Raw genomic sequence first — 27,710 nt, 5'->3', positions numbered from 1 at the left:
CTCTTATACTCCCCATCATGATTTTTCTGAATCCAAGAGTTTTTTAACATGCCAGCCGTTTGTCAACCGTTGGATCCTTTCATCAATTTTTGCCTCAGGTCCTCTGTACAGCCATTGACAGAGTTGGGGAGAGAGAGAGAGAGTGGAGAGACGAAATGAAACGGTGGAAATTTTGGACGCTGCGCTAACCAGTTCGATTCATTTCTGTTCTCCTGCAATTTGGTCCGCAACAATCAAATTGAAAAGCAGAGATGTTTCCACAATTCGGTGCCACAGCTGAGAGCCTAAGCAAAGCTTCGTCTCTGGTGTTTCGGATCGGTACTGATGCTCACCTGTACGATGATCCCGACGACGTCAATATTGCTCCTTTACTTGACAGTCGTTACGACTCGGAGATTTGCGAAGCTTTGAAAAGATTGCTGGCTCTAATTGCTCAGGGCTTCGATGTGTCCAGGTTCTTTCCCCAGGTAACTGTTTCTGTTTCAATATTCTTTCGGTATAATATAGAAGAAGAGGAATACGATTAACGGAAATGCAGAAATTGTTGTAATTGCATAATTTGTATCATTTTCTCTTTGGTAAATGAAGAAAATTTTGTGCTGCATTATGCGTTAAATGTAAGATTTTGTGATTGAATTACAAGAATTCTATACATTTTTGTTCGAATTTAGTTTAAGTTTATTTACTTTTATTTTATTATCAGCAGTTTTGGTCATTAATAAGATATGATATGATATGTTTGTTACAGGATTAAAAGCAGTGGCAATCTCGAGATAGAATTTTTTGTTTTTTGTTTCTAATGAAGGGATTTTTTTGGAGACTGACTAGTAATCTGGCACAGTAAATCCATAGAACATATAAGAACTAGTGATCAGTGTAATTTAAAGGAAAAAAGGATCTGTCTTGTGTACGTCCGCTTAGCGAATCCATGTATTGTCTATTCTAGTCTTATGCTTCTTTTTTGATTATTGAACTGCAGGTTGTTAAGAACGTTGCATCTCAGTCATTAGAAGTAAAGAAGCTCGTTTACTTGTATTTGCTTCATTACGCAGATAAGTATGTCATAGACTTTTGGAGTTGTACTCAAAAATTCTTTTGGTTGCTTTTTGCTGCTTCTCTTATCTACCTCTATGGTTTGGTGGATTTTAATTCATTCAGCCATCTTCCACCTTAGCTTAAGAATTAAATCACATGATTAGCTGTGTAGAAAGAACACTTTTGAAAAACTCTTGGTTGCTGTTATGCAACTTCACTTATATTAGACATAAAGGAAACAGAGATCCAGTAATTGATTGATTTTTTTATGCTATCATCTTGGTTGTGGTTCAGCATAGTCATGCAGAGATAAATGCTGAAGTCTCTTATCTCTTCTTCTTCTTTTTTTATTTTTTTTATTTTTATTTTATTATTATTTCTCGAACAGATGCATTATATGCTATTAATTTTCAGTTTTTCTCTTTAACCTCAGGCGTCCAAATGAGGCATTACTATCAATTAATTGTTTCCAGAAGGATTTGTCTGATCCAAATCCACTAGTGCGAGCGTGGGCACTACGTGCCATGGCTGGAATACGTCTACATGCAATTTCTCCCATAGTTTTGATGGCTGTGGGCAAATGTGCCAGAGACCCATCTGTATATGTTAGAAAATGTGCTGCCAATGCTATTCCCAAGCTGTATGATTTGCATCAGGAAGAAAATGCTTCTGCACTTGAAGAGGTCAGATTACTTCAAGTATCTAGCTTTGAGTGTGTATACAAAGGACATGAAATTCCATCTAGCCTGCTTGAATTTTCTCTTTTCTGAAGCCAGAAGAAGATAGTATTTATTATTATGAAAAATTCCTTTATGGCAATGGACCTTATTGCTTTGTCTAGCTAGGAGTCCAGGACCTAGGATTTGATGGTAGAATTGTGTCAGGTGATTGTGGGGATAGCTATCAGTGAATGTTTAGGGCTTTTGGAATATTGCTGGAATTGAAGTTTCAGCAACTTAGGGTTCAGGTTCCAGGTTTCTGGAAATTTAATCTTGGGGGACTTAAGGTTGCAACAAAGATTAAATTTCTAGTTGAGGGAGGGGGTGGTGTGATCCAAATTTGATAGCAAACTGATGGTTGTTTAGGGCTAGGAGAATTTTCAGTTTCCGGTAATAATTAACTGAGATGGAGGTTGTAGGTTTTGGCTGCAAGGGAGGTTGAGTTTCCTCCAGGGGTTTCATCAAAATATAGCTTCCTTTTATGTTGGGAGTGGTGGTGGGTGATTTAGCTTTTGGGGTTGTAGAGGATTAGAAGAACAACAAGGGTTAGGAGATGATTCAGCTCACTGATTGTGGATCTTCTTGAACAACAGCTTGAATTTTGGGATATCAATCCCATTTAGATTGTTCAACAATGCCAGACATCTTAGAAGAACTTATATTCTTAATTTTACTGGTAGAAGTACTAATCATTCTAGCAGACTCAAAATAAAACTAGGACTCAAACTAAAGCTTTACTGTCAACTCTTAATTGAGGTTACAACTTCAAAATAAGACTCAGATAAAAAGTAAATAAAAATGAAAATTTCCCAATTACTAATCCCGTGTACTAACATTACCCTCACTTTATGGGCCTGTAAATTTGCCCTGTTACTAAAGTAAACCCCAAAATATGAAACCTAAGGTTCATAGAACGCATTTGCGGGTCAAAATTTTGAGCAAAACTGACCCAGGTGGACAATCTTAACTGCTGCAGCATTCAACCTATTAGTATCTTGTGTTTGATATCCCTTTATTTATTTCCTTTGTTTAACATGAAATATGATGCAGATTGTAAATATATTGCTGAGTGACCAGTCCCCTGGAGTTGTTGGTGCTGCAGCTGCTGCATTTATCTGTGTCTGTCCTAATAAGTTATCACTGTTGGGAAGAAACTTTAGAAGGTTATGTGAGATTCTGCCTGATGTTGAAGAGTGGGGTCAGATTGTTTTGATTGGGACCCTACTACGATATGTAGTGGCAAGACATGGGCTTCCAAGAGAATCCGTTTTGTTCTCTTCTCAGTCTTCTCAGGGTTCCTGTTTTGAAGAGGATGTTGTGGAGCATGCTGCATCGGGGAAAGACTCTGGCAATGTAGAAGGCATGGCCTTTGAGTCTGAATTAACTACTTTATTGTCCAGATGTTATATTGAAGGACCAGATGAATATTTGTCACGATCAGGTTTTACGAGTATTGATGCCTCTGGATTGGATCCAGAAAATTTTACATCCGGAAAAAATAACGAAGATGTAAAGATTTTGCTCCAATGCACATCACCCTTGTTATGGAGTCATAACAGCGCGGTGGTACTTGCAGCTGCTGGAGTACACTGGATTATGGCACCACGGGAGGAAGTGAATAGGATTGTTAAACCTCTTCTATTTCTTCTGAGATCATCCGCCGCCTCAAAATATGTGGTAAGTTTTTCTCTATATATCTATAAAAATTGTCTGATGTGTCTCTTTCTTCTGAGATCCTCCACTGCCTTGAATTATGTTATAACTTTTTCTCTAGATATCTAATATCAATTGTCTGATGTGTTTCCTTTGATTATGCATTCGCCTTCTTTTTTTTTTTTTTTTTTTTTTTTGGGGCGGGCAGGGTTTGCTTTTGCATTCCTAAAATTTAAAATAAGCCTTAGCATGATATCAAGCTTCTGAGTTATTGTGACCTGTTTGTCAAGAAACTATTAGTCTATTAGTGTCATGCTTGCACCGGTGGTAAAAGGTTTGGTTTGTCTGGGCTGATGCTTAGCTTTAAGTCTTAAGGGCAGGTATTTTGCACAAAATGCCAAATGTTAGGACCGTCTCCAAATTCACCCCTCCCAGGATCTTGCATGCTCAGGACCGCATTGTGTAATGGCTCTTGTCTAGTTAAATGGTATTAGTTCTTTTGGTTGCATATAACTGTTCATTGTTATCACATTATAACTGGTTTTGGGACTTGATTCATGGAACTTGTTATTCTCTGCTTTTAAATTTGATGAAGCAGGTAAAATAGAACCATTTGTGTACTAAATAATTTTTATGTTTATATTGGGTCTTGTTACACTTTTTCAAACACTAATGTTCTTGAATATTAATTCTACTGAAGGTGCTTGCAAAACTTCAAATAATTCTGACATGTTTTTGGAAAATTTCAAAGTGCATTTCTTTTTGTGTTTCCTATTTATGTTGCATTATCAGGGTGATGCTGACTTTTGTATGAACCATATAATTTTTACTGTTTTTTGGACAGTGGTTAGTATTTCTTCATGCTTAAAATATTGAATAGATAGACAGACAGAGACTTAGGGATTCCTTTGAAAAAAGAAAACATCAGTGGTACTTTCTTAACTTTTGTGATGAAAACAAGAGATGCTTCATTTCTACAGTTGAGTAAGAATAAACAAAAGTTTTATAAGACATAAAACCTTTTAAGTTTGTAGTCTAATGTTAAGTAGTAGGAATTCATAGCTGTTTTTCTCCCTCCTTTTTCCCCCCCTGTTGGAATGATTGAATGAACCCTGACTTATGCCAATGTGACATAGCAGGCATTTATTTATAATAATAATATGCAAGAGAAAATACAAATATACCCGATGTGGTGCTAAAAGAATAAAAGCATCCTAACAGACAAATCTACCCTTCATAATTAAACTACTGATTTACTAGACTCCCCCCCTCAAGAGATATTTATCATGCCCAACTTGCTAATGATACTACTAAACATCTCGTTACTCAAACTCTTTGTAAACACAGCGGCACGCTGATTGTCAAATGTGACAAAGGTAAGCTAAACAAGACCAGACTCGACCTTCTCTTTGATAAAATGCCTGTCAATCTCTACATGTTTAGTCTTGTCATGTTGTACCAGGTCATAAGCTATATCGATGGCTGATTTGTTGTCTAAATATAACTGTACTGGCTCTTCTAGATCTGTCCGAAGCTCCTAAAGAGCTTTCAACCACAATACCTTGCAAATGCCTTAAGCCGAAGCTCTAAATTTTGCTTCAGCATTGGACGGTGCAACTACAACCTGTTTTTTGCTCCTCCATGACCAAGTTGCCTCTTAAATACGCACAATAACTAGATGGAGATCTCCTGTCATCTGGCTGTCCTCCTAGCATAGTTGTCACTATGACGAGGCGATGCAAGGCGGTTTAGGCTAGTTGAGGTGATGAGTCAATGAGGCGCTTTTGAGGCGGTTGAGGCATTTTAAGTGAAATTTTTAGTGTACATCTCATACACTCTAGTTCATTATAAATCTATCATATCTTATATAATAAAAGAACTAACATTAGCCTACCTTAAGTCATCCAACATACTACAAACCACACAATAGTAGTTCCTAAATAAATTCCAAGTATCATACTATCATTAACAATTGAATTCAAGAATTAAGATACGATAAAATGGGACTAAATAGTAAGTACATAGATGCGTAAGCAAAACAAGTAGACAACATACCTTCATTAAACGTCACCAGCAACAACACCAACACCAGCACCACATGCAACTCCACCTCCACCAGCACCTGCAGCTCCACCTCCTCCGCCAGGTCCTCTACATTGTTGAGCTCTAGCCAACTCCACTTGATATAAGTTTTCAGCAATAGCTTCCTGCACCTCCAGAGGGACTTGGCGGCAGTTGGGTGTATCTACATAACCTCCTACTAAGTGTTGCTTGAACCTTCTTTTACCTCCATGGATGACTCTACCACAGTAGTTACCCATTGTTCTTTCTCTTCTTATGTCCATAGGGGCTCCATGTTGCCAAGCAATATCTTCATCCCCATTGTCTAGTATTAGGAAAATAAACAAAACATATAGCCAAAATGCCAAATATTCTCATAAGTAGAAGAAGAAAATGAAACAAGACATATAACCAAATATCCAAATACAAAGTTTTAAATATTTAAGCAAACAATCCCACTTGTATTTAAAATCTAAAGTCCAAATCCCAAATATAACAAAACATCCATATCCAAAATTCCCAATAAAAATCCATAATCCATATCCAAATTTCTTAATAGAAAATTTATATATCTACCAGTTATAATCATCATCAAACAAATTGGTAGCAAATGGGAGATCTTCTAGAAGAAGTTGTTGCTACAAAGAGGTACTCGTCCTAGACCTCTACAATATTCTCATCATCATTCAAATCTTCCACTTGTTCCATGTCTCCATTAGACTTAGAGTCATGTTCCTCGACTACGCTCTCGAAAAACCTTCGACATGAGTAGCATAAATTAACTCTAGCGGATGTTGATTCACTTGGTTGACCTCTCCTTGGTCTATTTTGGTCCTCAAGTGATGCAGATGCCCTCATAGCTCTATTAGCAGTTCTTTAAGTAAGATTACCCTCAGGATGGACTAAATCATTAGGCTGACTAACCATCTACCCACTGCTCCAGTTAAGCTCATCAAGGAGTATGGGATCATAATTTCTATTCTGCAATCGCTTTTCATTGAACCTTTCTTGAAGACGACGATTATACTGAATAAAAACTAGATCATTCAACCGCTCATGTTCCAGCCTATTCCTCTTCTTGGTGTGAATCTAAAATCATAAACAATTGAAGAGAATCCAAGTCATTCTTCCAAAATTTAAACTTAAAAAGTATTTGAAATACTGAAATCACTTAATACTTACAAACTCAAATGTGCTCCAATTCCGTTCACAACCTGAGGGGGAACAAGAAGGCCTAGTATCCTCCGTGCAATCCTTGTAAGCTCAAAAGCATTTCCTCCATGTGTATCCCAACAAGTAACTTCAATATTTAGAAAAAAAATAAAAAGAATAGATCAACATAAAAATTAGAGTTACAAACAAATTAAGTATAACTAAAAACAAAAAGCATACAAGTAAAAACTTACGAGGACTCATAGTTGTACGCTGTCTGATAACCATACTTGTAGAGAAAGGACCTCTAACTTGCTTGTATTCATTTGCCTGGTGCAATACCTTATTTTGTAGATTTTCATCAGGCACTAGTCTTGCAACAATTTCATTGAAAGAAGTTTGGAGATAACTAATCAATTCACAATCATCCACAACATTTTAAGTTGTAGAACTTCCCAAGATTCAAAAATTAGGCTGCATCATATAGAGGTCTCTCCATTTGACACTTCATCGCCTATAAATTATTTGTATGACTTTTGTCAAGAGTCATTCTTTGCCTCCAAAATTGCCCTTTATTCTTCTCTCAGCTTCTTGCATGGCTGCAAACACTTCAAGTAATGCAGGTATTTTATTAGCATCTACAATCCTCAATACAATCATAAGAGGTTGTGATACTTTAATGCAATCCTCCACACCATGCCAAAATGTTGTAGCTAATGTTGTTTCAACTTTCTTCTGTGCTTTTGTCTTGGACAAATTGGATTTTATCCACCCCTCAGAAATGAGTAGATGCCTTAAGTCATCCTTGTGTTTCAATCAGCTTTGGAGTGTCAAGAATGAAGTGGCAAATCTAGTCACTGCAGCCCTCACAAGATCCCTGCCATTTGTGTTTTGTCTCAAGGCCTCCAGCAATCTTGTGTGCCTATAAATGAAAGTGGTTATTCTCTTCGCCTAAATTATCACCCTCATATATTGTTTTAAATTCCTAATTTCTTTTAGCATCAGATCAAGACACTAGGCTACACTGGGAGTCCAATATAATGTGGTCCTCTTCCATTAATAATGCCCTTACTGCTTTGTAATTTGAGGCATTATCAGTCACTACTCGAACTGCATGCTCTTCCCTAATTTCTTCAACTTTACTATCCAATAATTCAAAAAGCATTTTTTTCATCTTGCACATGGCTAGATGCATCCACAGAACCAAGGAAGAATGTTCCCTCTAGATAATTCAGAATAAAATTGATGAGGTGCCTACCCTTTTTATCAGTCCACCCATTAGACATGAGTGTGCATCCTTACATCTTCCAATACCTTTCATAACATTTCCTCATCTCCATCGTTCCTTCTTTCGCATTCTTCAATAAAGGCACCCTGACCTCATGGTAAGTTGGGGGCTTATACCTGGAACCATATTGTGCAATAGACTCCACCATCACCTCAAAGCTTTTAGCTTTAACTGCATTGAATAGAATGTCACACTGATGCACCCAATCAACGATGTGTTATCCGCTCGTTTCTTTTCTTCTGAGGATCTCATTTTATTCAAGATTGTTGTTTGAGTAGTACCCTTTGCCCTCCTATCATCAACAACTTCTTCAGGGGTGCGTCTAACGTGCATATCTATAGGACCCCTTACTAGTGCCTTAATGAGGGCACTTTGCAATCTCTTTGATGCCAGTCCCAGAGCTTGGTTTCTTGGAGGACACCTCAAAACCAACACTAGGAAACGTCCCTCCTTCAGGAGAGGCAGGAGTAGGATGTACTTCTCTAGTTATTTGTTGAACATCATCATACTCTTCATCTAAATCAGTAACAATTACCCTTTTCTTATTTTTCAACAACATTGCATTCAGCTCTTGAGTAATTGATGCAGTGGTCTTGGTGCACATTGCAACATCCCCATATCCACCCACTAGATGCTGCTTCAATCTTCTAATTCCTCCTTTAAGGTCTCTGTTGTACAAAGTGCGTTTGATTGTATTCCTATCAGCCACATCTAGCCAATACTTATACTTCCACCCTTGGTCATTTGACTTGGCCTTTCTCTTTGGGATTTTGGAGGGATCATAACTTGCTTCACCCCACCAGCAACAGGCATCGGATTATCATTTTAGGCCATTGTAAATAACTAGGGAATATCTACAAACAAAAAACATGAAACATATACATATAATCAGCCAAAATTAAAAACAATAATAATAATAATGATACCACAAAGCCAATTAAAGTATTAAACATCTATAAAGCTTCTACATTTAACTAAACAAATGTCATGTCATTTATCACAAAATTTTCAAGATTCACAAAGCTTCACGATTTGCACATGAGTGTGTCTTCTAATTAACTATCAGAGCATGGGGGTATTCAATGATAGGTCATATGAAGTCCCCAATGGCAGATGATATTGATTAAGCATTTCCAAAAATAGAGTTTAAAGAAAAGGGCCAAGAATCTCAGAAGCAACTACTAGAGGCTTAGAGCATGAGGGTATTCAATAACAGGTCATACAAAGTCCTTAATTAAACATTGTTTATTTCTAGAAACAAATAATAGAGTTAAAAAAAAAAAGGCCCGAGAATCTTAAAAGCAACTACCAGAGGCTCAGAGCATGAGGGTATTCAATAATAGGTCATACAAAGTCCTTAACTAAGCATTGTTTATTGTAGGAAACAGATAACGAGTTTTTAAAAAAAAAAAAAACCCCGAAAACATGGCCAAGAATTTCGGAAGCAACAATTAGAGGATTGGTGCATAAGGGTATTCAATAACAAATCATACGAAGTCTCAGTGCATAAGGGTATTCATCATCTTCTCGCCTAAGAAGATGGTGAACAAACACAAAAAAAAGGCCGAGAATCTCAGAAGCAACAATCAAAGGCTCAGTGCACAAGGGTATACAATAACAAAACATACGAATTCCTTGAGTAAGCATTTTTTATTTCTAGAAATAGATAATAGAGTTAAAAATAATAATAATAAATTTGTCCGGAGACATACCGTTGCTTGAGAAGATGGTGAACAAACACCCAAAAATTGCCGGAGTTTACTACAAATCGATGATGGATTTTGTTAAGATTATTTGGCTTAACAAAATCACTAATTAACAAAAGAAAAAACCACAAAGAATGAAGAAGATATAGGCATTGCCTACCTTCGCCTAAGATGAAGCTAAACAAAGACGCCGGAATGTTACAACCGCTGCAACTGGAGTTACTTGACTACTGGTGCTGCAACTTGAGTAACAAGAGGTTTCAAGTTTGTACCAAATTTTTAAGGAAAAAAAAGGAAAAAGAAGAAGAAAGATGTCGCCGGAGAGAGTAGAAACTAGAAAGAAAGAAGTCGGCAATTGCTGCATTTTGGTTTTGGTCGCTGCAATCGTTGGCAATCGAGTTTGAGAGGAAGAGTTTTGTGAGAGTTTAGGGCACTCGATTTAAGTCTTTACGGTTTTGGTTGCCTTCCCCCCCCCCCCGTCTTTCTTCTAATTAATGTAATAATTTGATCCAATGTAGCATATTAGGTGCAATGAGTAGTTAATTCCCAATTGGAATCTAATTGTAAATGAATTATCAGCCTTCGATTTTGTATCATTTTTTTTGGACTTTAAATAGCCCACAAGGCGGTCGCCTTGGGGTATATGGTGTCCTAGGCGCCTGAGGTGACGCCTCAGACACCGAGGTGGACGCCTTATGGGCTACTAATGAAGTGACGCTTGCCTTAAGCCCTCTAAGTGTGCCTGGACGCCTAGGCAACGCCTTAACAACTATGCCTCCTAGTTTGCATCTGTGTGTGCTTCAACTTTAAGATGTCCATGAGAAGATATTAAGATGCCTTTCCTTGGAGAAGCCTTCAAGTATCTCAAGATATGATATGTTGCATCTAGATGTGAGTAGGGATCGTGCATGTATTGACTGCCAAGGCTAACTGCAAAAGTAATATCTAGCCTAGTGTGTGACAAATAAATCAACTTCCTAACCAATTTTTGATAGCTTTTCTTATTACTTGGTTTTCCTTCTTTTGCCTTCAAGTGTTGATTGGGCTCCACAGGGGACTCAGTAGGCCTACGCCTAGTAAATCCAAAGTATACTTCCTCTGAGAGAGAGATACACCATTAGCCGAGTATCCTACCTCTACCTCGAGAAAATATATGAGTTTGCCCATATATCTTTTATCTCAAATTCGGTCCCTAAAAAGATCTTCAAGGCCGTAATTTCTTCCTTATTGCTTCCTATGATCACAATATCATCCACATACACCAGAAGTACTGTAGTATGAGAACCATTCCGTTTAACAAACAAGTTATAGTTTGCATTTACTCTGCTTATAGCCGTAGGAAGTCATAACCTTATGAAATCTCCCAAACCATGCCCTAGGGAAGTGCTTCAGTCCATACAAAGCTCCCTTAGTTCACACACTTTCCAAGTCTTAGGACCAGAATAGCCAGGAGGCACATCCATATACACCTCTTCCTGGATGTCTCCATGTAGGAAAGCATTCTTCACGTCCAATTGTCGTAGATTCCATCGCAGATTCACATCATACAAGAGAACAACCTGAACAATGTTCGTCTTGGCAACATGGGCAAATGTCTTTTGGTTGTTAATGCCATTGGTGTGACTGAAGCCTTTAGCTACCAGTCTTGCCTTATATCGCTCAATGGTTCCATCTACCATGTGTTTTATCATGAACACCCATTTGCACCCGATAATTTATTTCTGTGCAGGCAAAGACAAAATCCCACTCCCCCCCCTCTCTCTCGAAATTTGCATTTCCTCATCCATGGCTTCCCTCCAGTTTGAGTGGGACAATGCTTCCTGATAGGTGTTAGGAATAAAAATGAAGGTAAAAGAGGAAATGAAACTTTGAAATTCTAGGGATAGGGATTGATATGAGACATAATTGGAAATAGGGTGTTTAGTGCAAGTACGTGGCTGCTTTCTTAATGAATAGGTAAGTCCAAAGTAGGGTCCAAAGAAGTGTCGGAGGCAGATTCACCAGGAGGAGCTGATTCTTCCAACTGGCGTGGCTCATAAGGGGTATTTTCTGCTTTCTTTAATAGGTCTTCAGAGGTCTTGTCTCCCCCTGCACATCAGAATGAATAACAAAGAAAGGATCATTACTACAATTATCAGAAATTGGATAAACATATCTAGTTTGCTTGGCCAAAATGCAAGCATCACAATGAAAACATTTAAATTATATCGATTAAGTAAGCCAGGATATAATCTAGACAAAATAGGTAAAGGAATTTGGCCAAGACGATTATGCAATTGCAATAATGACTTGAGTGCAGGAGAGGATGATGTAGAGGCCGTAGAAAAAAATTGATGGGGGCTTGTCCAATAAGTAGAACTCCCCTTTCTATCTACCACTGCCAATCGTACACTTCGTTTCCAGGTCGTGAAAAACACAATGAGTAGGAGTTCATATCACGGGTAAGGCTACTAAGAGACAAAATGTTAGTTGAAAATTTAGGAACATGCAAAATATAAAAAAGGGTAATGGTAGAAGAACAAATAATGGAACCCTTTCTAGAGGCTGAAGACTGAGATCCATCAGTTGTTTGACCATCTTGAGCAAAAGGAATAGCGGAATAAGTATGAAATAAAGAGGATGAGAGCCTGTTATGTGGTTGGTTGCCCCGAGTCAATTATCCAGGGATGTATAAATGGAGTTTTCATTGTGACAACTGAAAATGCCTATGGGGCGTTGAGGATCAGTAGTAGGTGTAATGGTAGAGGCTACACTAGCATTGGGAGATGGTATTGAAGAGGATAGATCTAGCTTGGACATTATTTGGCAAATGTTTGGAGCTCGTCTGAGGAAAGAGGTGTTGGAGTACTCAAGGTGTCCAAAATAGCTTGATTGCTGCCCCTATCTCCATTTGTACCTCGTCCTCGGGAATTGGCTGGACATCCTTACAACTTCTAACACTTGTCCTTGTTGGGTGATCACAATATTCATACTTTACTGGAGGTCGAGAATCACCAGACCCAGATTTGTTATTGCCAAAACCCCACTAATGCTGATCTATCAGGTGTTTGAGTATGTACCATAGTTGTCCATCAACTATTCTTTGTATCAACCATAGCATAGGCTTGTTCCAGAGAAGGAAAAGGCACTCGGGAAAGAATATGTGCCCGAATCTGATCATACTCAATATTCAGTCCTTCCAAAAAGTCAATACACTCAGAGTTTGTCTTCCCACTTTTGATAAAGCAGCTACATCCACAACACCGGATGGAGTACATCGACCATAGAAATCCAATCTCTATTAATACCCTTTAAGTGTATTGTAATATTGAGATAGGGTTAGTTCCTTCTGTTGCAACTGATGAATCTTCTTCGGATCTCAAAACGCTATGCATCATTATTTACTTTGGAATATGTATTTTTGGCAACTCTCCAAATAGTGGCATCATCAAGAAGAACAAGATAACTCTTTGCTATGTTTGGTTGAATGGAATTAAAAAGAAATCCTATGACCAAACACTCATCAGTATGCAACTTATCTTGTTGCGGACTAGGAGTAGAAAGTTTGATAGAAGTTCCATGAAGATGCGCAGTAACACCATGAGTACCATTAAGAGAAACAAAACGAGACCAGCGAAGTTAATTGGTCCCATTAAGCTTCACAGTGGTCATTTGAAGAGGGGAAAAATCGTGATCCCAAGGAATAGATGAAACGGGAAGATCCTTAGATGTACCAGAAGAGTTGGGGGCAGTTGGATCAGCCATCACAAGAACAAGGATTAATCAAGGACAACAAAAAAAAAATTCGGTTGGAGGAAAAACACTTACCACTACAAAATAGGTCATAAAAAAACTTTTTTTTTTGGAGAAGAAAAGATTTTTAGATCATGGAATGATGTGGCGACTTCTGACTTTTTTTTTCTTTTCCAAAGGAAAATCTGATCTCAAGTCAAACAGAGGGCCAAAACCAGAGGTTGACTGCCCTTAGAGGAGAAAACCAGAGGTGATGCCCAAAACAGGGAGCGATGCTCTAAAGAAGAAAAAAGAGAGGAGAGTTTTTTTTCTTGTACCAGAATTCTGGCGATGGGGAAAACAGGGGAAAAAAAACAAGTTTCAATATCCAGATTGATGGAAGAAGATTGCAGGATGGATTCTGCTATCACAGGATTTTATTTTGTTTTATTATTATTATTATTTTTTCAGTTGCAGATTTTTTTAATGTTCACAATGGGAATATGAAGATGGCGGTGGGCCTAGCACCTGCCGGAAGTGGAGGGGATAGTTTGAGATCACCATATGATGTGTAGGCGATGGCTCTGGAGTGCTCAGATCTTGGCGGAAGGTGATTGGGGGGAGGAAGAAGAAGAAGAAGATGATGAAGCCTGCAACCTTTTTTTTTTTTTTGGGGGGGGGGGGGGGGGTGGATTCTGCATTTGAGAAAGAAGAGGAGAAAGAAGTGGCTGTGCTCAGTAATGAATCAGAGAGTTGGATCTGATTGGAATGATTGAGTGAATCCTGACTTATGCCAATGTGGCTCAGCAGGCCTTTATTTATAATAGTAATATGCAAGAGAAAATACAAATATACCTAATGTGGGACTAAAAGAATAAAAGCATCCCAACAGACAAATCTACCCTTAATTAAGCTACTGGATTACAACATTTTCATATTATTGCTGGTTTATTAATCTCCATATCTTCATCTACTGCGCAGCTTAGTGTTAGGGAGGGTTTACGGTTGTTTTGTTTCTTATGTTCTGCAGGTTCTTTGCAACATTCAAGTGTTTGCCAAGGCAATGCCTTCCCTTTTTGTACCTCATTTTGAAGACTTCTTCATAAGCTCTTCAGACTCACATCAGATAAAATCTTTGAAGCTTGAAATATTGTCTACAGTGGCAACAGATTCATCCATTTCCTTAATTTTTCAAGAGTTCAAGGTACTTCCTTTGTTTAAAGTGATATATTTTATTTTACCTTGTAAGTTCTTTTATTGAGGAGCTATTCTTGTTTCTTTTGTCAACTCCTAGAATGCCATTTACATGTCAAGAAAAGGAAGAAAGAGTTGATCAAGGGTCAATGCTGTTGGATGCTTTAGAGTTAATCCAATCTAAACTGTTAGTGGACTGGTTTAGTGGAGAATTTCAGCAAATATGTATTATTATGATCATATAGCTTCTAAAATTGATCAGAGTTGTGGGTAAACAGCAATATTGTTTGGGAACTGTAGATGGATGGATTTGGAAATCATAAAATGTTCTTCATTGAGATAAAAAAATGGAAGCAGTAAATCTGGTAAGAAGCACAATTGGTAAGTGGTATGGTGTTTAATGAAGCAAATACGAAAATCAAGAGAGAGAGGATAAGAATGAAAAGTTGAGTCAGATTAGAGAAAAGTCAACAGCCTAGGACTGTAGCTTCCAGAAGATTCACTTCCAGTACCCAATTCAAATATTGAGAATTTCCATTGAAGACTCACATTGGCTATTCAGAGAGAAGAAGACTATATTCAACTATTCAGAGAGAAGAAGACTATATTCAAGTAGTACGAATAATGGAATTAATGGGTGAGATGAGAAAACATTGGAAAGGGGTGATGAAGAATGGAGAATTGCATTGTTCAATGTCTGATGGTGGCTACTTAAAGATTAGTTTCTAGTCTTTGATTTCAAATATTGAAAGTCGCTCAATGAAGACTTGCTTTCTCTTTCTAGAGATTGGGGTGAAGAAAACTAGAATCTGGAAGACGAGTAATGGAATTTAATATGTGAGAAAAGACAATAAATTCAGAGGGGTCAAGAAGAATGGAGAACTTCAGTAAACAATTGTATTAGAATAAATGAACAAACATAGCACAAAAGGGGCAAAGGGCGAACCTGGTGCCAAAGGCTTCCGCACAAGCAGAGTCACGGGGGGGGGGGCAGTTTTCCTAAGCAATCTTAGCCCAACAATTTTTGCTGGGAGGCTGTTTTGAATGAACAAACATAGACATTACAGCATATTAAGAGGTCATGTGAATGAGGATGCTATATTTGTTTGAGTGTTAAAATTTCAGTGCAAACTGGGTGAAGAATGTGGTTCAGAGTTTAACCCAAAGTTTCAGCAAATTAGAAATACCACTAGGCACATAAATTTACAGTATTTTATCCGTCTTTTGTTACTAATGGTATAAGTTATTAGGTCTTATATCTATGAGCTTATAAATTATATGCTCTTATAAATTTGCAGTGGAGAGTTTCTGAGATGATTTTGGTGATGCCTATCTGGACATCAGTGTTATTAATGCTTTGAAGATCAACTCCCTATTCTTGTAAAAAAGGAAGTGCTGAAGGTTTTCTCTCGTAGGTGGACACACTGAATATTGTAATAGAAAACTAGAAGTATATGCTTCTCCAGAAATCTGCAGCATAATCGGTGCTTCATGCCACCTTCCGTAATCTGATGGGGAAAAAATATAGCTGTAGGCTATAAGCATGTGACTTCTTTCCCAGATTCTATGATTTGGTGACGTAAGAGGCTGCTGTTTTGAATGGACAATCAGAAGGGAATGATATAATATGGTGAGAATGGAAAGAGTCAATCTGTATTTTACGTACTTGGTTGACTGGCCTAGTTTGATTAAATATTCTTATTTCAGAATTTTTGTTTCAATTTTGTGAGTCCAAATGTGTTTTTAAGTCTTTGTTGAGTCAGTTAAGTTTAGTTAGAGTTGGAGTGTCACTAGGAATCTATTTTTAGATTAAGATTCCTTGTGGATAATTAGGTATTTTATTGCAAGTTATGTTTCTTTTATTTGTGCTGATATTTAGTTAGTTGTAAGGGGGATCCTAGTCTATAAAGGTTTCCCCAATTGAGCCAGTCTTTATTTCCTAGTTAGATCTAAGTCCATGCCCTCCAACTAAAAGGTTATAAATTGCTACCCCATTCATTGTAAACTTAAGTTGAATTCAATGAAGAATCTGCAAATTGAGGGAAAGGATCGTGCCTTCTTGGGAGGGCCATGGTTGAGGTTTTGATAGATCTTCAAGTTCCAGCATTCTTCTTCCAATCTCCAGCATCGTTCAACAGTCTAGCACCTTCACAAGTCGCCCTTCCCCTCGTCCTCCCTTACTTGCAGCCCACCCCCACCCCCTCCCCTACCTTATGCAGCCTCCCCCACCCCCTGCGGTCATCTCTACACCTCTCAACCATCCCTGCGGCAACCCTAATGAGATCCCCCACCCTCCCCTTGACCAGTTGACCTTGTGGCACCCCCCTTTACTTCCTCTCTTCTCTCTCTTGTGGCAGACCTGAGAAACGAGAAAAGGAAAAAGAAAAAGACAAAGAAAAAAAAAAAGACTTCCCAAGAACTTACCAAGAACCCTTCCTTCCATCAAAGGTTAAGCCCACAGTTTCCTAAACCTTCCGAAATCAATCCCCCACTATTCCCTTCAACCCTAGGGTGATTTTGGGCATCTCAAGATCATTCCATAGGGATTTGTTAAAACCCTAATTTTTCCGAAACCAACCCATTTAGTTTTTTTTTAAATCAAATCTTACCCAAAACCTTACCCATATTAGACCCTAAACCTTCCCAAACCCAACCCATATTTAACAATTTTGTCCATCCCATTTAGGTTCATTAGCAACCTTTAATTCAATTCTGGCTCAAAAAGAAGAATTCTAGGCTAAGCGTAAATTTTAGGGAAGTAATTCAATAAACCCAAACCCTAGAATTGGGTTACATCACAGTCGACCTTGGGTATCTCCTGGTCAACCAGCTCATTCTAGTTGTTGGAATCTAGTCGTTAGAAGGCCAATTGTCACCACGGTCCACCATGACCATCGATCTTGGAGCTTGGTTGTCTATTGGTTGACGAGGGAGTCTCCTATGTTCCTTCCATGAGCTCTCTGGAATGCTGGTAGTCATCAGGCTTATTTAGCTCACAGTTGACTAGCACAGAGAACATGGGCCTTTTTAAGGCTTTCCAAAAATAGTTTTGAAAATTCTGTCACCCCTTAGGACTGAGCCAATAGCCCCTTTTACCCGTATGGCTTGTTTCTTAATTTCTTAACTTGAAAAATGCATGCAATTACATGTGCCGGTTTCCTATCTATATTCATGGTCTTCAAGAAGGGTTTTTTTTGTCATTCTTGAGCCTTGATATTGTACTTGCACGTGGGGGGTGTCTATTGTTGGTCTTCCACACCTTGAGTCCTTTAAATCCATCTTTTCATAGTGCTTGGACTGCTTCCATGTATGCTCTTTGCTTGGCTGTTTGGGTTTGTATAATAACATGCCTATCTTAAAAACACAAGTAGATCATAGTTCTCAATTATATGTACTTGTGTAGCTGGGTCATTTCCCCAAGGGTAGTTAGGTCCTTTCTCTTATAAGCTCAGCTTTGAGGGGGGCTGCCCAAAGTGTTTGATTGGCCATCTGCCATTGATGGACAATTTTATGTAAAAAGCAGAAGCTATTCAGAGATAAATATCCTGAGTCGATAGTTGGGATGACAAGAGTGACTGTTGGTATGCACATCTAATTGATTGGTCCAGGAAGTTGCCAATGTTTGGTTCATGTTCTCTGGGTAGAGTTCTTTGTTTTAATTCCTGGTATGACAGAAGAAAGATCCTTTCCCTTCTAGTGGAGCTATAGTAGGTTGTGGGTGAACAAAAGCATCTCAAGATCTAGCAGAGGTTGGCCCTATCAGTTAGTGGCAGTTTTCATTGACTTAATGAGTTACATGAGCATTGAGGACTTCTTGCAGTAGTATTGAGATAGAAAGTCATTCTGCATTGAGAACTCTGTTTCTCAACTTCTTCTAGTTTATGCTTGGTACAACAATGAGTTCCCATTTCCCAGTGGTTCAATTAAAACAAATCCCATCATGATATAAGGTAAACTGTGGCTCTCAGGTTAGTCTGCATGGATTTCATTTGTAAGTTTTTATTCCATCTGATTAAAGAGGCTAAGTAATTTGAGTTTTATTTAATTCATTCTTCATATCCACTCACTGTCAAATCGACCATGTTAGTTCTGTGGAGAAGTTCTCTATTTTAACTAATTCTTTTTGGTCTAAAATAACCTTCAACGCCACCTGTCAATTACTTGCATTATAAATAATGAACTGATGCATATCTTTTAGTGTGGGCTAGGATTACATTAAAGATCCAGATAGAAAATTTGTTGCTGCTACCATTGCTGCAATTGGCTTATGTGCACAAAGGCTTCCGGTTACCGCAAATGCTTGCTTGGAAGGACTTCTGGCTTTGACTAGACAAGGTTTGCAACCAATTACTTTTTTTCATAGTACCCAAATTAGAAAGTTTTGCTCATGATCTATAATTGCACCATATCTGGCAGAATCTTTGACAAGTGATTTGTACTTGATGGATGAAGAAGCATGTGTTTTGGCTCAAGCAATCATGTCTGTTAAAGCTATCATAAAGCAGGACCCAGCCAGTTATGAAAAGGTACATCCTTTTTGTCTTCAGCTTCTTGTCTCATTTAGTTTTATTATGTGATCATGCATTTTCTGTCTATTAGTTTTATGATTTTACCTATTTCAGATTAGATTTGGAGACATTTGTATTTTTAGTGTGATTATGTGGTCTTTTCACTTTGCATTAGCTGCTGCGAATCAGAGAATTTTACTCAGTGTTTGTTTCGGAGAAGTCAACATAAGACTAAGAGGCACATACTCTATGTGCCAAGTCCTGTTTGGATTTAGTTTTAAAGCCTGTTTCCAGTCCAACGGTCCTGCTGGTGAGACATGGAGTGGCTGTTCGAATGAAATTTATGAAGCTTTGGAGGGATTCATATGGAAATTGTATTTGTGGGTGAATATGTTTGTTAGGGTTGTAATGTTGTTTTAGAAACTTCATTTTAAATTTATTAATAACACTGCTGGAAAGTGATTGATTGAATCATCTCTCCCATTCTCACGCCTTCTGTTCTCTTTCTCTGCTTCTTCCTCTCTCACACTCTGACCTGCAGTCTGATACTGACTAGAACCATCAGGGACTGAACTTGGTATCAGAGCCAGCTTGCTGGTTTGAGAATAAACTAACCTTCTTTTAAGTTTTGGAACTACATAGTTACAGAAAGTTCAAAGGCGGTCAGGTCATATAAGGATCCTACTTGAAATCCAAAAACTCAAAGAGGACAGCAGGTGGAGATTGGAATTGTGGGTCCAATTGATGGAGTCGGGGATAGTTCTGCCCTATGTGTATCAATGTCTTTGTACCTATTCAATAATGTTCCCCCATCTATTATAAAGAATGGCTTCAATCAATTGGACGTAAGCCATTATTCATAACTTCCCCATGGTATCAGAACAGGAATCTACAAGGTTCTCATGTTCCCCCATCTATTATAAAGAATGGCTTCAATCAATTGGACGTAAGCCATTATTCATAACTTCCCCATGGTATCAGAACAGGAATCTACAAGGTTCTCTCTCTTTTCTCGGTTTCGTCACCGCGAGCCTTCATCACCCCCCCCCGGGTGTCTGTCTGTCTGTCTCTCTTCTAGGCTTTTACCACTGCCTCCCAACCCTTATAGGAACACCATTTATTCTGCCTCTCTTAGTTTCACCTTGGTGGTCAGTCTTTTCCTCTCATCAAGTTTTTTTTTTCCAACTTACCCATGGACTAATTAAATTCTTTTTCGATCTTAAGTGGGTGACAGCCCTTTCTGGATGGGTTGATGTATTCTTTCTCCTGACCGATGAGCATGGGTATTTTGTGGTCTCCTCCACATCTATTGGACAGGCAGGAGACAATCAATGAGGTCTTCCATTCCCTGCGGTCTCCCTTGAATTAAATGGGAGCAAAAATCTAGTGTTGGCATGATCTTATTACCTTACTGTTGGAGCTTGTGGGCTTTCGGAATTCGTACGTGGAGTTTCTGTTGTGCTTACTGCTGCTGGTGTTGACTAGGCAAAGGGATGATGGGGCCTATCTCCTCCTTGATGCTGCTGCTGCCAAAGTTTGGAAGACAAGGGTAGCTACTTCTAGGCAAATCTCCAGGCTGTCTATTCACCCCTACCTCCTTTACCAATTATCACTGACTGGTCATTTAGAGGCCTTAGCTGGTTATCCATTATCCAGTCTTTTTCCCTCTCAATGATGCTTATTCCCCCTTTGTCTCACTGTTTGACCTTGACCTGTTCTTTTTTAGTATTTAGCACAGGTCAGTAATGCCGCCCAATGTTACAAACTCCACCAGAAGATTTATGCTACAAAACAAGTGGGCAGTTATATATTTCTCATATTATTCTATTTTGAGTAGCATGTGGTGACAATAGATTTTTATGTTCTTTACCACTGCCTGTGAGACTGATTCTACTGCTTTTAAAGAAAGGGTTGATGATCTTTGTGTCTATGATTTTCTTGTGAACCTTAAGATTGAGTTCGATCAAATTTGGGCCCACGTTTTGAATGCGATTGTTTTCCAACACTTCAGCAGGCTTATGCCATGGTACAACTGGAGGATACCTGACTTAATGCCATGATGGTTCACCCAGTTTCTGAGGATTGATCGGCTCTTTCTACCATTTCTCGAAATTTATCCCATGTCAGACTCTCTTTTGGTATTGATGATCGTCATGCTTCTGATCAAGCCCCTTTGAAGTGTCGGAAATTGCAACCCGGGTTATGGACAAAGTCATTCTTCCTCTGCTAGAGCTATCATTCTTCCTATTAAGACACCACTGCTGCTGACCAATCTATTTCTTGTAAAGTTTGTGATATCCTGCATAACTTGGTGACTGGATTGGACTAATGTTCTTCATCGGCTCCATCTGCTGCCTTCAGCCATCTCCCTGCCTGGGAATTTGGAACCGTCTTTGTCATCGGACCAGAACAAGCTTCTTTTTTTTCCTTTTTTTTTTTTTTTTGGGGGGGGGTGGAGGGGTTGGGTCATTCTTGCTTTTTCACATCTTATTATTTGAATATTGATTCAGGGGTGACTGATCACATCTCTGGTTCTTACATTGATTTTTCCCAATACTCCTTTATCCTTTATGCCATTGGCTGCTGGTTCTCTTTCCCCTGTTTATAGGAAGAGCACCATTAAATGTACTCTACTCGATTGTTGGACATACTCGGCTTGTTTCTACATTAGCATTCCACTTCTCGAAAAACAAAATCCTCATGTGTAAGTTTGATAAAGAAATTGATCCTGTCTTGTGTGGACAACTTTTAGTAGGGAGTAGAACTCAGCATGTCTTAACTTCATCTGCCATCTTCTGATGGTTCTGAATCTTCTGATACCAAATAATGCAAACTTCACCTTGAACCAGGGATAAACCAGTGGGATGTTTCAGCAGGATCAATAAAACTGAGTGACTGAATTTGTTTTATTGCTCTTTATGTTTACATATGAGAAAAGCCCGTGAAGGATAGGGAAGAAGAAGAAGGGATATGGAAGTGGGAGAGAATGGGTTAGGAGAGACTCAACCCATGGTCTCTGACGGCCTCGGCTTCAATCATAGTTCTTTTTGCTCTGCCATATATACTTATAGTTTTCATCAATGGTTACAAAATTTAGTAAATTTAAATTTCCAACAGTGTGGACAGGCCCCAACAGAGAAAAAAATAATAAAAGAAAAATGAAACTTGCTGGAAAATACTCTTGCTATTATTCAATAAAAGTGCAAGAAAATAGAAACTAATAGATATTATCACATTGGCAGCATCTCCTCCAAGCCTGCTGTCAGTATTGATCCCCACAACCCTATGCATGTGATATTGTGTATGTAGTGACTTCTTTTGAATTCCCAGGTATATACTTTTGGTACTGAAGTAACTTATTTTTGAATTCTGTCTTGTTCTTCATCATGCTTTGATTTACATTAACCTATCTCATTTGGGTTCAAATAAAATATTTCATAAGCTTGTGATGGCTTTCCAATTTCCTTTATTTCTTATCTGGTAATTATTTTATTTTTTTCATCCGTGTATATCTGTATGTGTTTTTTTGCTTTGGATATTTTTACCTATGACTGGGAAGGGACTCTCCTTTCAAATTAAGTTGTCACCTTGCTAAAGTCTTCTTCACTCAAATACTTTAGTGCAACTAAGTTCTGCTACTTCTATATCATAAGGCATCTAATATTTAGTATGCATTGCAGTATGTATTTTATTGTATTCAAAGTTGCCACTGTACATGGAAAATTTCTTTTTGTGTTCTGCAATAGAGTGAAAGGGAATAACACAACATCCCTTCTTTTTTTAGGAGTGTGGGAATTACTCTATTACTGAATTTATACATTTAATTCATCATTCAGAACTTGGAAACAGTCTCTCATGTGAAGTACTGATTAGGCTGCACACATTTGCCTTCCTAGGTCCTGCAGTACTGAAGCCTCGTGCACTGAAATGCTTATTACTTATTCATTCAGAAGCTTTTCTGTGTCTTTTGTCCCACTTCACTATGGCTTACTATGTTTTTTTTTTTTTTTTTTTTTTAAAGCGGGGTAAGAACTTTGGAATACTATGTTGTGGATTTGGTATGATTAAGGTTTTTATATATGCATTTTTTTAATTTTGAAAATCTTTTGGAATCTGATCCTTCTACTTCCTTAAATTTTATAAAGGTGATTATTCAATTGGCTCGAAGTTTGGACTCGATAAAGGTACCTGCAGCCCGTGCAATGATTATTTGGATAGTGGGAGAGTACAACTCTGTTGGGCAGATAATCCCAAGGATTTTATCTACTATACTTAAATATCTTGCTGGGTGCTTTACCACTGAAGCATTGGAAACAAAGCATCAGATTCTCAGTACTGTTGTTAAGGTATTCCAAGTGTACTGTATTTTGTTACCTCACAATATTTTTTCATCTGTCTAATCACTAGTAGCACAGTTAAAGAAAAGCTGATCAGCGTTTTTTTTTTTTTTTTTTGGCTTTTTTCCATACTGTTTGTTGAGCAAAACTTTTGAGGAGTCTAGTTTCTGATAATATAAGCATGAAAAAATTATTGGCTTGGCATATCCTAATTAGGCAATTGGGAGTTGGGACTTATTTCACTATAATGATGGAACAAAATTTTCTGTTTTCAAATCTTTCGGCTAGCTTCAGTATCGAATTCCAGTGGGCTTTTTATGTGGTGTATTTCAGGTAACTTTTTTATGGAGAGAAAAATTGATGTAGTTGCCAAGCCAAAAAAATGCTAATCATTCCTTTCCTGAGTTGGCATAAATTATGAAAGAGTTTGGTTTTTTGGAGTTGGGGAGGGGGGAGGGGTTGGGTGTGGTCACACAGGGACCAGAAAAGGGAAAAGGAGGGGCGTTGTTTAACATTATTTAAGATGCCTTTTCTTTGTTTAGAGACCTCGTGCTGGATGGTATTATCCTTGTAATAAAATTTAATAGTGACTATGGTTTGCCAATATTCATTTCTCATATGCTAAATGTCATTTCTCATCTGCTAAATGTGGGAATTGCATATTATTCCCCATTACTTCTTTTCAGGTTGTTTTATCTGCACAAGGGGAAGAAACAGAGGTGTTCAAAAAAGTCTTATCATATGTTTTGGAACTGGCTAAATATGACCCAAATTACGACATTCGTGATCGAGCACGTGTTCTGAAGAAATTGCTATGTTGCTATATCTCTTCACAAGTGCCCGAGAAAGGAAAATGTCCTTCCGATGATACATTTTCACAAAGTCTACTTTTGGAACACATATTTGGTGCAAGGACAAAATCGACATCATCTACCCCGATTAATGAACGGTTTTATCTTCCTGGTTCTCTTTCACAGATAGTTCTTCATGCTGCTCCAGGATATGAACCTCTTCCAAAGCCTGGTACACTTCTTTATGATGACCTTAGTCAGCATACGGATATGGTTCAAGGGATAGAAGTGTCAGGCAAGGGAACAACCAATAGTGATTCTTTTGGGATGAATGATCCTGATACTCTATCGGGATCTTTGGATGAAGAAAGTGCCTCTAGTTATGGTTCCCAGTATTCTGTAACCAGTTCAGATAAAAGTGAAGACTCTGGTTCTGCAAGTGAAGTTGACGATAATGATGATTCCCTTATTCAATTGTCAGATGTGAGCACTTCTCATAACAAACCTGGTGGAGTTGCTGAGAAGACTGACTTGATGCCTTTCTCTGATGAATTACGGGGAGTGATGTCTCAAAGAGCACTAGAATCCTGGTTGAATGAACAATCTGGTTTACCACAGTTGAGCTCGTCCATGCAAAAGGTGTCATCTTTTGCAAGAATATCTTTACGGGACATTGTTGATAGAGTTAAGCCAAAGACCTACACTCTCTTAGATCCTGCAGTTTCAAATGGCTTGAGGGTGGATTATTCATTTGCTTCTGAGGTTTCAACAATATCCCCATTGCTTTTATGCGTAGAAATTTTTTTTGAGAATCATTTGACAGAACCCTTGGAAAATATCAGACTGACTGATGACGAATCTAGTCAGAGTTCAGAATCTGTTAACCAAGCATCAGAAAGACATGAAAGGTGATTAATGTACTCGTTAATTCTCTCCCCCCCCCCCACTTAATGTACTCCCTCTCCCCCCCCCCACCCTTTTTCACTTGGCTTTAAACCTTTTTTTTTTTGTGGGTTGAGGAATTCTGTGCTGGTGTATGGTACATTTTATCTTAGGTATGTGGCCAACTGTTCAGAATTTTTAAGTCAAATGATACAACTTGGATAGGCTCTAGCCTAGAGATTACTGTGTAAGTGACCATAAGGGTGACTTATGGGTGATCTGAAACCTTATATATATATATAGGGAAATTGCCCCCAGACTGCTTTTGCGGAAGCCTTCAGCTCTGGGTTCCCCCTTTTTTCGTTCTTTATATATATAATGGGAGTCCATGTTTTGGAAAGCTTAGCATCTCAGATGGACATTGATAGATGTTTTGTTCAGTGGTTGGTACCTCCTATTTTGCATTGGCTTCATGAATTGGTAGTTTCACATGCTTTGATAAATTTTAGCTTCCCATGGAGCACAGCTACATGTATGTGATACATTTTCATTGGTGATGTTGCAGCTCTTCCATGCCTTCTGATGTGCCAACAGTAATTCCCATGGAAGAGATTACTTGTCTTCAACCTGGACAAAAGGAGAAAAAAATCCTCCAAGTCCGTTTTCATCACCACCTCTTACCTCTCAAGTTGGTTATATGGTGCAGCGGGAAAAAGCATGCTGTTAAGTTGCGCCCTGATATTGGATACTTTGTAAAACCACTTCCCATGGAGATTGAAGCCTTTACTTGTGAAGAATCTAAGCTTCGTGGAATGTTCGAATACAGCAGGGGGTATGTTTAACTTTCTTGCATTTCACAACTTTTGCATAGAAATTCTTAAAATTCTAGTTAATAATGATCTCAAGAGTTTGCACTTAAATGTTTAAAAGGCTTTATAATTTAGTCGGGAAGCTTTTATATGTCAATACCACACAATTATTGGAATTGCCCCACTCCTAAAATTTTGTCCCACGTGAGATCTTCAACCTTTCTAGGCAAAGTTGGGCCATGTACGTGACAACAGGGCTACAGCCAAGCAACTTCATGGAATTTATTTTTCCTCCTAATGAATGAACTCTTCAGCTCTGCTTTTCTGAGTGCCCTGTCAGATCAAGGATCAAGTAATCTTCCACAAAGTTTGACCTCTATACTGAAATCCTCTTCTCCTAGGTCTAGAATCTATTTGGTTTTATTAAAGAAATCTTTTTGTAGTCTAATTTGTAAATGCCTGAAAATACGGTACATGTGGCTTCTTAACGCCAAATATATATATATATATATATATATTTATTTAATTTATAAATGCTTGGAAATGCATTACGTGTGACCTTCTTACCCCAAATTTTTTTTTTCTTCTTTTCTTTTATTTCATCTTATTTTTTGTGGGTGCTTCCCATCCTGGGAGGAAAAGAGGATATTCAATATACTTGTTGGGGAACTATAGTTCATTCTTGGAAAATTCAACCATGAAAATGGAACATTATTTTTCAGTCATCATGTAGCTTATGTTGAGTTTTGTCGGTGGAGAAATTTTTAGGTGTGAGATCTGACCCTATGTTGCATAATTAGACAATTATTTTGGCTTATTTCCTTTATTGAAGCATTTCAGTATTCCAGATATGTGTCCATCATTGCAAATAAATGACCGTCTATTGCAATATATGCAAGGTCCCTGGGATGATATTCATTGTGTTGGAACAGGTGCACTTATATTGATCATATTGAGGAACTAAACAATGAGAAGGATCACAGTGCATTAATGAAAGACAGGTTTCTGGTCGTTTGCCAGAGCCTAGCTTTAAAGATGCTGAGCAATGCAAATCTTTTCCTTGTCTCCGTGGATATGCCAGTTGCTGTCGAACTTGATGAAGCGTCAGGTTTGTGTTTGCGTTTCAGTTGTGAGATCTTGAGCAGCTCTGTTCCTTGCTTAATTACTCTCAATGTAGAAGGTAAATGTTCAGAACAAGTGAATATATCTGTAAAAGTCAACTGTGAAGAAACAATTTTTGGTTTAAATCTGCTGAACAGAGTTGTAGCATTTCTAAGTTGAAACCCATTTTAACTGGGTTAACAAAATTTGGCAATTGTTGCGAGGTATGAAATTGTTTTTTCGAAAAACTATTGTGATTCAGTTCAGGAAGAAACAGATGGCTTGTTCGTCTTCAGCTCTTCAGGTCAATTACTTGAGAATCCTATCCTGTTCAAATTCTCCATTTTTCCTTGGGCTTCAATCTTGATAACATATGAAAGTTGTAAGTTTGTTCTTCATCGATGTTCTGGATCCAGTTGCACTAGACATGCTTGGCAAATATGTTGGAACTTCTTACTGAGTTTCTGAAATTTATGCATTTTCTAAATTTTGGATCATTGAATCTAACAGACGAAGTTTGCAATGGGATGGCTATATCATAATGCATATCATGGATGTGCTGTGAGCCTTCAGTGCTAATTGAGCAGGTTCTCCATTCAAAGAAACCCTGCACTCACAGTCAAATCTATCTGATTATACTGGTGATTGAAGGTTTGGACGGACCATTGCATTTACTTCCATTGACAATTCAACACTGGAATATTTTTACATCAAATTTATTATGAAAACCACAATTAGGAATTTTATTATTATTATTATTTTA

The 27,710-nt window shown here is 38.1% G+C and overlaps 1 protein-coding gene across 1 annotated transcript; it reads left to right on the top strand.

Annotated features, from left to right (window-relative positions):
- Positions 1 to 69: 69 nt before the first annotated feature.
- Positions 70 to 27,710, top strand: PAT2 (protein affected trafficking 2). Its single transcript, XM_089160385.1, has 11 exons — positions 70 to 467; positions 980 to 1,056; positions 1,469 to 1,718; positions 2,805 to 3,431; positions 14,356 to 14,529; positions 18,728 to 18,854; positions 18,936 to 19,045; positions 23,173 to 23,373; positions 24,051 to 25,063; positions 25,603 to 25,869; positions 26,779 to 27,710. The coding sequence occupies exons 1-11, from the start codon at positions 252 to 254 to the stop codon at positions 27,125 to 27,127; spliced, it is 3,411 nt and encodes a 1,136-aa protein (XP_089016511.1). The 5' UTR covers positions 70 to 251; the 3' UTR covers positions 27,128 to 27,710.

This window comes from Hakea prostrata, chromosome 7, assembly GCF_041222555.1.
Source record: "Hakea prostrata isolate BN-2017 chromosome 7, UWA_Hpros_2, whole genome shotgun sequence".
Classification (NCBI taxonomy): domain Eukaryota; kingdom Viridiplantae; phylum Streptophyta; class Magnoliopsida; order Proteales; family Proteaceae; genus Hakea; species Hakea prostrata.
Note: the sequence above shows the minus strand (reverse complement) of the source record. Positions and strands in the feature narration are given on the sequence as shown.

Bases quoted from the DNA above. Each gene is read 5' to 3' on its own strand.
- PAT2 (XM_089160385.1), top strand. From the start codon at position 252: ATGTTTCCACAATTCGGTGCCACAGCTGAGAGCCTAAGCAAAGCTTCG. The intron at 468-979 runs GTAACTGTTTCT...ATTGAACTGCAG, and splicing joins TGTCCAGGTTCTTTCCCCAG to GTTGTTAAGAACGTTGCATC. The intron at 19,046-23,172 runs GTACATCCTTTT...AATTTTATAAAG, and splicing joins ACCCAGCCAGTTATGAAAAG to GTGATTATTCAATTGGCTCG.